At 37.1% G+C, this 12,710-nt stretch overlaps 1 protein-coding gene across 19 annotated transcripts in view; it reads right to left on the bottom strand.

Moving 5' to 3' along the window:
- CAMTA1 (calmodulin binding transcription activator 1) overlaps window positions 1-12,710 on the bottom strand; it is a 1,087,698-nt gene that overhangs the window by 1,028,826 nt on the left and 46,162 nt on the right. For all 19 annotated transcript variants that reach the window (XM_060201382.1, XM_060201376.1, XM_060201377.1 and 16 more), the window contains one exon: window positions 11,028-11,146. In XM_060201382.1, coding sequence (XP_060057365.1) covers window positions 11,028-11,146 — 119 coding nt within the window. The remainder of the gene's footprint in view (window positions 1-11,027; window positions 11,147-12,710) is intronic.

Raw genomic sequence — 12,710 nt, 5'->3', positions numbered from 1 at the left:
GATGGAAAAGAAAGATAAAGAGTAAGAAAGGCACCTGCAGCACTCTCACTGCTTCTGAAGTTTTCCTCTCAGGATAGGGAGGGGCTATGGGCTTGAACCCAGGACCCTGAGCATATGCTCCATCAGGTGCACCACCACCCTGGCCCTTCACAGTACCAAGTTTTAATGCAACTCATTTATATTCAAATCCTTTCCATATTAAAAAAAAAAAAAACCTCAGGATATATTAAGAGCCTGTGCAAAAGAACAAACTGCTCAAATTTCAACTCAGTGCCTGACAAGTATAGAAACTTAGAGAAGATGCCAAAGGAGATATTTGGAGACCCCTGAAAAGAGTCTGCTGCCCTTGATGGGCTAGCTCAACCAGTCCAGAAGATGGAAAATTCCCAAAGTGTTAGGGTGGTGAGAATGTTGGTGATGACGGTGATGGCTGTACAACTTTGAGGACATACTAGAGACCACTAAATTGTATGCTTTGGATGGTTAACATTTAAAAATAAATCAACAAATAATTTCCTGGGTTAGACCAAGCCTACCTGTTAGTCCTACACTCCCAAACAAGTCTGAAAGCAACAGTGATCTAGATTCCCAAACCAGGGTCAGATGGTGGCACACCTGGTTGAGCACATGTTACAGCGCAAAATGACCTGGGTTCAAGTCCCTTGTCCCCACCTGCAGGGGAAATGCTTTGCGAGGGGCGAAACAGGGCTTTAGGTGTCTGTCTCTCTCCCTTTCTATCTCCCCCTACCCTCTCAATTTTGGGCTGCCTATATCCAATAAATAAAGATAATAATTTTAAAAAATTTAAATAGATTCCAAAACCACAGACCTAGGCTCAAGACAAAATTTTAAAGGACACTTAATACACATATAAGAGATCCTACACTCAGCTGACTGCTGGCAGAACCAAGAGTAGAAAACGCTTCTCATTACCAAGCTAAGTGTCCTTCCCAAGATACCAGTGGTCATTGCACTCACTATGAAAGTTCCAATTTCATATCTTAATTTACAGTCTGAAAAAGAAAAACCTATAGCATATATTTCCTGGCATGCAAATTCCTTAAGCATGTGATTTGTGATTATAACTGCTTGAATATTAAGTAGTATCCTTTACGCTGTTGTTGGTCTAATGAAAAGAAACAAAAGCAAATTTAACACTAAATGATACCAGGTGCAGTGTATAAAACAATCACAAATTTTTTAAAATGGCTAAAAAATTAAATAAAATAAACACCGGGAAGGAGGGACTAAATGGTGGATTTGTGCCAAGACCTAACAGACTTAGAAAAGTGCTTACTGAGCAAAAAGGAACTTCTGAATATTTCAGTAGGGGAAAGGGGTGGGATTCTGCACAACACAATATAATGTCATGTGCCAAATTTAAAAGAAGATTCTTCAGGGGTGGGGATAGATAGCATAATGGTTATGCAAAAAGGCTCATGCCTAAGGCTCCAAAATCCTGGGTTCAATCCCCCACACCACCATAAACCAGAGCTGAAGAGTGCTCTGGTGAGGAAAAAAAAAAAAACGGAAAAGATTCCTGGGAAGTTAGTACTATTAAATTCATGTTGCAAGACCATTTAGTTTTAGAAAAACATCTATCACATTTAACTAATGCTGTTAATGTAAATTTCATTAGTGTTGTGTTTCTCTTTATGATATATATACATACATACACATACATAATTTTACATTTGCATAAGAAGTTCCAAGAACTGAGAAATATATGTTTAGTTTGTTTTTACATATTTTACTTACTCAACAATTACTGAACAGTTACTATAGATCAAATATTCTGAATGCTATACTATGAAGAAATTTATAATAATAAGTGTAAGTCAAAAGTAGATTTGCAGCTATTTTCTTCCTTTAGTGAAACCAGAAAGTTCTTTATAAACAGAATGCTACCCCCCTTTACAAGATTTGCTTTTCTTCCCACTCCTCAGAGTCAATCAAACCTGCCTGTAAAGATTTCTCATCTCAGGAGGGCTGGGTGGTGGTGCACCTGGTTGAGCACACGTTACAGTGTGCAAGGACCCCTCACCCCATCTGCACAGGGAAAGCATCACAAGTGGTGAAGCAGTGCTGCAGGCCTGTGTCTGTCACTCTTCCTTGCTATCCTCCTACACTTCTCTATCTATCTAATAAATAAATAAATAGACAGATTTTTAAAAGATCTCTCATCTTTTCTCTCTACAATGGAAGGACATCCTGCACTCAGCATTCATACATTCAATCTACCTCTACTTCCACTAAGGTAATACTAAGGTAACAGACTGTCTGATATGCAGGTATGTGCTCATTTGAATTGATGTCCATTTACCTCACTTTATTCTACAAAGTTAAACAAAGAACTTACAGTTAAATTTGGCACCATGTATAAAATTAAAAAACCAAGTAATGTCACTCTTAAAATGTGGCTGTGTGTGTGTCTATCTCACTGTCCTCTGGCATTCATATCTGTATCTTACTATTCAATTAAATCTTCCTACTGCATTACTAAACAAAAAGCCCTGCCTGAATTCAGAGAACTAGGTGGGACCACTCAAACGATTAGCACTGTCAAAACATTTAGCAAGCAAAGCCTTGCTTAAGAGTTACCTTACATGAAGTATCTCACTAGCCTTTATAATCAGAATACTAATACCTACCAGTTTAGTTCACATTTCAGAAGTTTGAAGAGCCCTAAGTGACCCTGCTCCTCTCAAAATGGAGAACTGTATTTCTAATATGTAACATATAAATACACTAGCACAAATTTTTTCATTGAAAAAATATCCAGGGAGCGGGGTGCCCCACTGGGCTAAGTGAAAGTAGTATAAAGCACAAGGACCCATGTGAAGACCCCAGTTAAAGCCCCCAGCTCCCCACCTCCAGGGGAGTTGTCTCACAGATGGTGAAGCAGGTCTGCAGGTATCGTTCTTTCCCCCTCTCTATCTTCCCCTCCTCTGAATTTCTCTGTCCTATTCAATAAAAAAAAAAAGTGAAAATAAAACGGGAAAAAATGGCCTCAGGAGCAGTGGATGCGTAATGCTGGCACAGAACTGCAGAGATAATCCTGGAGGATATATTATATATATATATATACACATATATATGTAAATTTTAAATCAAGAATATTTTCCAACACAAAAAAAGGCTGAAGATAATTTTGTGAAATACACTGGCTTCTTTAAAAAAAAAAACAAATTAAATATAATTTAGCAATCCCCAATTTTTTTATATTTATTTTCCCTTTTGTTGCCCTTGTTTTTTATTGTTGTAGTTATTATTGTTGTTGTTAGTGATGTCATCGTTGTTGGATAGGACAGAGAGAAATGGAGACAGGAAGGGAAGATGGGGGAGAGAAAGATAGACACCTGCAGACCTGCTTCACTGCCTGTGAAGCTACTTCCCCTGCAGGTGGGGAGCTGAGGGTTTGAACTGGGATCCTAAAGCCAGTCATTGCGCTTTGTGCCATGTGCACTTAACCCACTGAGCTACTGCCCGACTCCCAGCAATCCCCAATCTTAAAAGTACATTTCTCTCAGCTGGGTGCTATTCAGGGAGCCCTGAGATTCCCAAACAGATATGATGGGCCTAGAACTCGAATAAATCCCTCTCTCCATTGTTACGGGTCATCTCTATCAGGAACAACACAACAGACCCCTTTGTGGGCCCCCATAGCACCTTGCCCTCAATGTGGATCAACAACGAATGTTCGATCCTCCGAAGGGAGGATGGACAACATACTCTATGCTATGCCTGAGGAAGATGGGTCCTGATATTTGGGCAGCTTGGAACATTCCTACTGATGACCACAGAATGTGAGCTCAGGATCTACAGGGATGCAGAGGTTGGGTAGTATGCCAGCTCCCCCTGCTTAAAGCTTCTGTCTCTAATCCTACTTAACTAAGCACCCGCATGCCTGCAGGGCATTGGTTTGATCCCACTTAAAGCTGTGGTCTGTTTACATAAACCACTGTTAACTAAGCACCACCCTCCCTCCAGGGCATTGGTTTAATCCCCACTGGTTCATGATGTCTTTTTGCTCCGGCCCCTCTCCTAGTCACCCTGATTTCCACCACTGTCTTTTCGCTCCACCCTCTTTACGTCACACCCTGTTTCCACTCTACTTGGCTAGTATATATACAAGCTGCTTTTCTGAGTAAAAACACTTGGAATTGCTTTCCAGCTCTGAGAGTTCCAGAGTGTATCTCCTGTGACATTAGCTCTGCACGAGTTCCTGATCCCTCTCCCACGCAGCAGCCTAGATTGGCTCCAGTTGAGTTCTCTCCAACCCAGAGAGCACTTGCTCAGGAAGAAGCACCCTCAGGCTATCCCGGCAACATAGGCTCCTAAGCTGAGTATGGGCCCCAGATCACAACAAATCCATGAGGTTTACAGTCAACTGTATGTATACCACTTTCTTATATTTGGGAGCTACTCTCTTCCCAGATCCAGCTTTCTGGTCCTTTTTCTAGCCATGACATCATTACCCCAGACAATAACTTGGATCCACCTGCATATCAGATTACAGGCTCAGGGGAAGAAAAAAAAAAAAAAACTAGTATAGCCACAGGCCCTTTGCAATATAACTAAAATATGCCTACTAGCTATCTACAAAATGGAAACACCCCCCCCCCAACTCTTCATCTGCACTATTCCAGCCTTTAGGTTCATGATTAGTCAACAATTTGTTTGGCTTTATATGTTGACACTCTTTTCAACCACCAGGTTCCAGATGCTAACAGGATGCCAACCAGACTTTCCTGGAGAGACAACCCCACCAATGTGTCCTGGATTCCCCAGAACCCCACCCCACTAGGGAAAAAGAGAGGCAGGCTGAGAGTATGGATCAGCCGTCAAAGCCCATGTTCAGCGGGGAAGCAATTACAGAAGCCAGACCTTCCACCTTCTGCATCCCACAATGACCTTGGGTTCTTACTCCCAGAGGGTTAAAGAATAGGGAAGCTATGGGGGGGGGGTGGTAATAAGGAGTTCTGGTGGTGAGAATTGTGTATAGTAGTACCCCTCTTATCCTATGGTTTTGTCAGTGTTTCCTTTTTATAAATAATTTTTTTAAAAAGTACATTTCTCTTACCTGAGTATGAAAATTTGGGGAAAATATTGAAGATTTAAAAGATTAATTTGGTCCCAATAAAAAAATCACAATATATTCAGGGGGTGTTCTTCCAGGTTTTTTATTATGGCTTAAAACATATCTATCTGCATCTGACAACTTTCTACATAAGCACTTTTATCAGTTTAAAAAAAAAAGAATTTAACTTGTGGGGGCTGGGGGAGCTTGAGGAATGGTGAAACAGTGCTGCAGGTGTCTCTCCTCTCTCTCTGTCTCTCTCCATTTTATTTATTTTAATGACAGAGAGAGATACAGAGGGAAAGATACAGACTAATAGACCAGAGCACTGCTCAGCTCTGGCTTATAGTGGTGCTGGGGATTGAACTTGGGGCTTCGGAGACTCAAGAATGAGAATCTCTTTTGCATAATCATTATGCCCCTTCCTATCTCTTTCTTGCCCTCTATCAAAAAAGGGCATTTAATATGAAAATCTCTTAAAGCTACCACCAACTAAAAAATCTTTTATGTAACTTTAAGATCAGTACAAACTAGACTTCTATTTGCTTATTCTAAAGAAACTCTAAGAGGAAAAACAAACAAGAGCATTAATGGTTCAAAAATAGTAGCACACAAAAATGATTTGAATATATTTAAGGAGAACATTTTCATTATAAAAGATTCGTGGTGCTGCATTAGTCTGGCTTTGGAAGAGAGCCATTTGAAATCCAGATCTGGAAACTGGGGAATACAGTAGCTATATTTAAGTCAAACAGCTAATTAATGACTAAACAAAAGAAATTTCAGTCTGGACAACATATATGGAGTACTAATATGTGTAATTATGAAGCAGTCATTTGTGCAATCTGAAAGTTGCATTAGCATAATTATTTCTGGCTCTGGGCCTTAAAAATATTAACTTAAAATGCAGAAACCTTATAATAGTTCACCTAATAAAGATGTGAATGTCAAAATGATTACGAAATAAGAGTTGGGTCTTTAATAAATGTGTTCTGTGTTTAACATGTTTGTTCTCTTCCACCCTGATGTAAATATCATGCCTAACCCTTAAATTATACACATATAAAATTTCTGCTTTTAATATATTTCTTCATTACCTAAGGCCCACATATTTAATATTCACTATTAAGAATCAAAACTACTTTCCTAATACATGAATACTTACTAACTTTAAAAAAATCAGCATGCAAAAAAATGCGCTACAGTTTATGTTTAACACTTGAAAATTCAAGTGAATAAGACACAAACAATCCTATAAAACCAAAAGATTAAAAGTCACTGGATAACTGCAATATCTTGGGAAGTCTATTTGAAATTGTACATTGGGACATAGTATGTGAGAGAACAGGAGCTCCAAGGTCAGGCAGACTCCCAAGTTCACTACTTTCCTACTGTTACTTAACATGCCATGGCTCAAGTTTCCTCAACTATTATATGAGGACAATCACATATCTTCCCTCTGAGGATTAATTCAAGAATAAATATGGTTGTTCATGCAAAGGGCTTAATAGTGCCTAGCATACAACAGATGTTCAATAAATGTTAGCTGCCAGAATTAACTGTTATCATCATCATCATATCCTTTATCATATTCAGAACCAAGGGAAAGGGTATTTGTGTTCAGGAAGCATAATTTTTAAATGATTTGGTTTTAGATACATTTGTTTTGTAGAATAACAGTCAAAACGAGGAAAGTTACCTATTCCAATGGTTAGAAAAGGTAAAAAGAAGCTTAACTAGGTCTCACAATTTCTTTTTCAATTTTTTATTTATAAAAAGGAAACATTGACAAAACCATAGGATTAGAGGGGTACAACTCTACACAATTCCCACCACCAGAACTCTGTATCCCATCCCCTCCCCTGATAGCTTTCCTATTCTTTAACCCTCTGGGAGTATGGACCCAAGGTCATTGTGGGATGCAGAAGGTGAAAGGTCTGGCTGCTGTAATTGCTTCCCCACTGAACAAGGGTGTTGATAATTTCTTGTAATAGTCTTTTTAGTGACTTTCATTTACATATGAATTCACAAACACTAAAATAAAATCAACTACTTCCAATTAACAACTAAATTACAGAATGAGTTTGCCAACTACACTAAAGTGGTTAAGAATCACTGAAAACTTGGACAACACACAAAGGAAAGACAGCTCCTAAGAATTAATAAGTAATATAGAAGAAATTATCAAGTGGGCTATCCTGACCAGGTTATTTAGCCACTTTTTACCTACACTCCCTCATCTACAAATGGGAATATTACCCACCCTAGACATTATTACTAGGCTGAGAAATGAATTATATACAGTATTCAAATGAACAAAGAATAGGCACTCAGTAAACAACAGTATTTGAATGACACAATCTCATGCTCCCTCTTTCAACAAATATGCTCAGAGTATAAAAGCTGAGTTTCCAAACAAAAAGAAAATCACAAATATTAAAACGTATACTGAATAAAGGTGTATCTCAAAAGTTCAGAAATCACATTTAGACCCAGGAATTCAACTGTGTACACTGGGGGGTGAGGAGGGGGAATGGGGAAGAGGCAGCAAAACCTGGCATTTGACATCGTGTACAGGCAATTCCAATTGCCAATCTATTTGTGAACTATGTTGTGCAGAGAGAGATGGGAATACCTGCTAGCTCTGCTCACAACTGCTCTCATCCCCATAAGGCTCCCCAGTATAAGCGCCTTGCCCCGGTGAGTGGGATTTAAGGAAATTTTCACATACTACTTGATGGGATCCTCAACTAAAGTACAGCAATCTATTCCAACTCCAGAGGGGAAATGGTCCCTTCATAATGATGGCACAACTAAATTCCCTTCTATCCCAGAATCAAAAGACTGTGTAGACAGTTCTGGCAAAATACAGCTCTCTCTTATATAAATCCACAAAATGATACACAAATTCAGAGTAGTATGCTTTCTTCTGCTTTTGGTATCAACATGAAGGATGGCAAACTGAAAAATAAAGGGAAATAGCAATATCCACTTAGATTTGAAAAAAAAAGAAAAGCAGAGCTTTAACAGGAGTACTGATTGTTTTCTTATTAACCTAGTTCTTTTTTTTAAAATTACAAGTTATCCTCACTGTATAATACTTTATAGAACCAACAACTCTTAATCAAGTCTATCAGAGTCCCCTCCATTCCTCAAAGTAAAAAAAAAAAAAAAATAGATAGGAATGGGACCAGGTGTTAACATACTTGGTTGAGCGCACATGTTGCCTTGCATAAGAACATGGGTTCAAGCTCCCAGTCCCTACCTACAGGAGGAAAGCTTCATGAATGGTGAAGCATGGCTGCAGGTATCTTTCTGTCTCTCTCCCTCTCTATTTCCCTCTTCCTCTTGATTTCTGGCTGTTTCAATGCAATAAATAAATAAAGATAATAAAAAATTTTTAAAGACAGATTACATTTAGGCAACCTAGATAATCCAGGGTCATGGCTATCAGGAAAAAAAAAAATAGGAAAGCCAGGGAGATAGCATAGTGGTTATGCAAAAGACTTTCCTATCTGAGGTCCCAAATTCAATCACTAGCACCATGATAAGCCAGAGTTGTTAAGTAGCATTCACATTAAAAAATAATAATAAATAGAGTGAGGGAGTTCTCTACATAGAAATATGGACCAGCCTTTAAATGGACACCTCTCGTAACAATTGTCAATGCTCGGCACTGACAACCAATTAGGAGAGAGACAGCTATCCTGAAGCTGAACTACCCACTGCCTCTTTTCACCCCAACAATATAGATTCTTCCACATTTCCAGCAGCAGTGAGAACTTAGGCAAAACAATCCACATTTTTCAGATCCCCAAATTAACATCTCATCAGTTAGATAGAGGGATGCAGTTTTCATGCTATGGTCATAATCATATAAACCAGGGGTCTCCAAAGGAGGATATGAACTAAGATTCTTTTGTAGTAAAGTGAAAAATTTAAATAACTGAGAAGTGAAAACATATGTATATGTGTGTGTGTGACACACACACACACACACACACACGTGAAAGCTGAGGGGCTGAGTCCAAAAGTTCTTTTAAAAAAGATTTGGGGAGGGGTCATGCAGTAGTACAGCAGGTTAAGCGCATGTGGTACGAAGTGCAAGGACTGGCATAAGGATCCCAGTTTGAGCCCTGGCTCCCCACCTGCAGGGGAGTCACTTCACAAGCAGTGAAGCAGGTCTGCAAGGTGTCTCTCTTTCTCTCCCCTCTGTCTTTCCTTCCGCTCTCCATTTCTCTCTGTCCTATCCAACAATGGCGACGACATCAACAACAATAGTAGTAACAACAATAATAACTACAACAACAATAAAACAAGGGCAACAGAAGGGAAAATAAATAATAAAAATAAAGGTTTTGAAACCAATAATATAATCTACCAACTAAGTATCTGACACTGCTAATCCCAGCTTTCAAATTAGGAGACGCTTAGGACCACCAATTTTAATGCATTAAGCAAATTCTGGTCTCAATTTTCATTTCAAATCATAATTAAACTACAAATTTCATATAAAAGATATGGAAAGAAATACACATTAGTATGTGTTTCTGTTAGTTTGTAAATAAACTGAAACTAATATAAAATAATATGGTATCAAATCCATGTTTCAGGGAATTCTAAAGAAACATATTGAGTTTTTGAATAATTCATGGCCTAGCTGTGGCCTACTGAATGACTCCCAAATAGTACTATTTTGCTAACAGAGTAACGATCTATGATTAAGACTAATTTTCAACATACTCACTTTGTTTTATGTCTAAAATGCTTTAAACAGTTAAGAAATGGATAATTAAAACAAGAACTAGTTAATGTATGTCGAAGCAAAAGTATTCAGTCTAAAGGGGAACATAATGTATGCAAATAACCGTAAGTACATACCTTAAGAAAATTTAAATCAGCTAAGACAAGGTAACAGAGTTATGAGTGTTCTAATGATTGTTTAAATCTGTAAACTGGAGTAAATAAAAACTTTCATCTATACATCTTCTTACAACTCATAGCAAAAGCACTCTAAGTCAAGAAATTAGAGCAAAATAGTCTTTAAAAAAATGAGGGTAATTAAGCAACACCATTTTTATTATTCGGTCTTTTAACAAAACTGAATATCCAAGGAGAGGGTGTTACATTTAACTTGTAAGTAAACATTGAACCAGCAATACCAACTGATTAAGACCAACTTTGCAAAACCAGAAACCCCATCCATTTGAATTAAAAAATTACAACTTCCACATTAAATGAAACATACACAGTTCTAATACCACAACACACAAATGCTTATTATCTTAAATTGACATATTTAGATTTCAAAAGAGCCATCTCAAAATACAAAGACTTCCACACAAAGATTTACCAAGAAAGAAAAATCATTCAAGGTACACTTTTAATCATTCTACTTTATCCACCTTATTTCTAACTGGATATAAAATACAGGATCCACTATACAACCTGTATTCTGTATTGATAAGAATTCATATAATCAAGATCAATCAATTAATTCTCCATGCAAGTATTTCTCATCAGAGGATTTAGAGATGTTTTGCTAAGAAGCCCTCCCCTCCCAATACTAGAGAAACTACGCACAGTCAAGACACCACATGTTCTGTGAAATAGAGACTATATCTTTATTGTTTGTGACAACATTAACGCTATTCTTTAATAGAGATGCAGGCAGTTATCCATCAAATGCAAAATGCACAAAGCAACAATGGAGAAGTCCATGCTACCTTAGTAAGTCAGCGTGCACATTTTATATTTTCAACAAAAGTCCACCAGATCATACAATTTATGAAACATGTTAGTTTTTGTCAAACCCAGATTGTTCTTACCTACAACTTTCTATTCTGACATTTTGAATTAAAAAGTTATATAAAGTAGTGCTATATAAAATGACCTAACAAATTTATCCTTTAAGAAAGTATGCCCCTAAAAATTGAAATTTATCTACCTCATTAGTGTTCCATCGATGCCTCTCTTTAGGTAAACTTGAACATTTCGGTAGACATTCAAGCAGCTTTTTCGGTAAAAAGATTTTTACATGACTACTATTGCTGTTCCCATGATCATCTATAAAGAAGAAAACAATAAATTCAGAGAAAATAATAGAGAAACTCTCCTTTTAAGAATACTGGCAAGGTCAGTAACAGCAGCTCCATTCAGTCACTATGAGAACTGCAGTCTCAGCAGGCCCCATTAACTGCTCTGAGTTAATAATACTCATTTATACTCATAATTATAAGATACATGGCAGCAGGAGTCTGATCACAAGTTTTTGGGTTTTTTTGTTTTTGTTTTTGTTTTAGTAAGTTAAAAGTTTTTGCTCCATGACAAGCAAAGTGAACATGGAGTATTCCAGCAACTGCTCAAAATCAGAATGTTAATTTTTTTAAAGGCTCTTTTACCAGGTTTTCATAAAACTTATCAAAACTGCAAAATGATTTGACCTCATAAAACTCAAATCTTCTGTTAATCAACTGAAACAGTTTTAAGTTTTTCATAGAAAAGTAATTGTTTATTACAGTTATTTTGTTTATACTAAACTTTTATTTTAAATGAACTAATACTATTTCATCCTCTAGAATACAGAGGAGACATTCTTGCAAGAGTAAATAATAAATTTTATGATGATAGAGAACTTAAACCTGCTGTTAGGTACTAGTAACAGATAAGTTAGCTTTCTAGATTAAATCTAAAAGCATATCATTTTAACTAACCTAATTTACATACAAAAATCTATATAGTTAATATAACTCCCAAATAAAAGAACAGTTCATTACTTTCAGACTATATATCTCCAACAATAATCAGTATACCTGATACATTCTAGATTAAATCACTTCCCTTGAACATAATTTCACTTGCTCATTTACGTATCATTTCTTATTTCATACAGTAACAACGTTCTTCTCCTAGCTCAAATTCTTGCCATTTTCTGCACGTGTCTCAAAAGTTTAAATTATCTGCAGTAATTTTTTAATGATAAAGACCTCATATCCAAAGGCTCATCACTACTAAAACACTGAGACTGAATTTGCTCCAGAAAGTCTCAGTTGAAATAACTTGTTTAGATATAAATACAGAATAAGTCAAGTGTCCAGGACTATAGCCCCGTTCTGCTACTTTCTAATTGTGTGACCTTTGGTAAATTTCTTAATATTTTTTGTTTTCTCAAACAAAAGAGAATTAGATAGATAAATTCTTTTTTTTTTTAATTTTTTATTTATTTTTTTTAATTTAATTTAATTTATTTATTTAATTTTATTTAGTTATTGATGTCATTGTTAGGACAGAGAGAAATGGAGAGAGGAGGGGAAGACAGAGAGGGGGAGAGAAAGACAGACACCTGCAGACCTGCTTCACCGCCTGTGAAGCAACTCCCCTGCAGGTGGGGAGCCGGGGGCTTGAACCAGGATCCTTACGCCGGTCCTTGTGCTTTGCGCCACATGCGCTTAACCCACTGCGCTACTGCCCGACTCCCGATAGATAAATTCTTAACTCTCCTCCAAGCATATTTATCCCTGTAAAGTTTACTGTCATTTAGTAATTTAAAATGCCTCACAATTACATGACTTTATATAGGCGTGTGTGTAATGGTTAATATTAAAAATGAAATACAATGTATTTTCCAGTC

This window comes from Erinaceus europaeus, chromosome 11, assembly GCF_950295315.1.
Source record: "Erinaceus europaeus chromosome 11, mEriEur2.1, whole genome shotgun sequence".
Classification (NCBI taxonomy): domain Eukaryota; kingdom Metazoa; phylum Chordata; class Mammalia; order Eulipotyphla; family Erinaceidae; genus Erinaceus; species Erinaceus europaeus.
The sequence above is the reverse complement of the archived record's forward strand: the minus strand, read 5'-3'. Positions and strand labels throughout refer to the sequence as shown.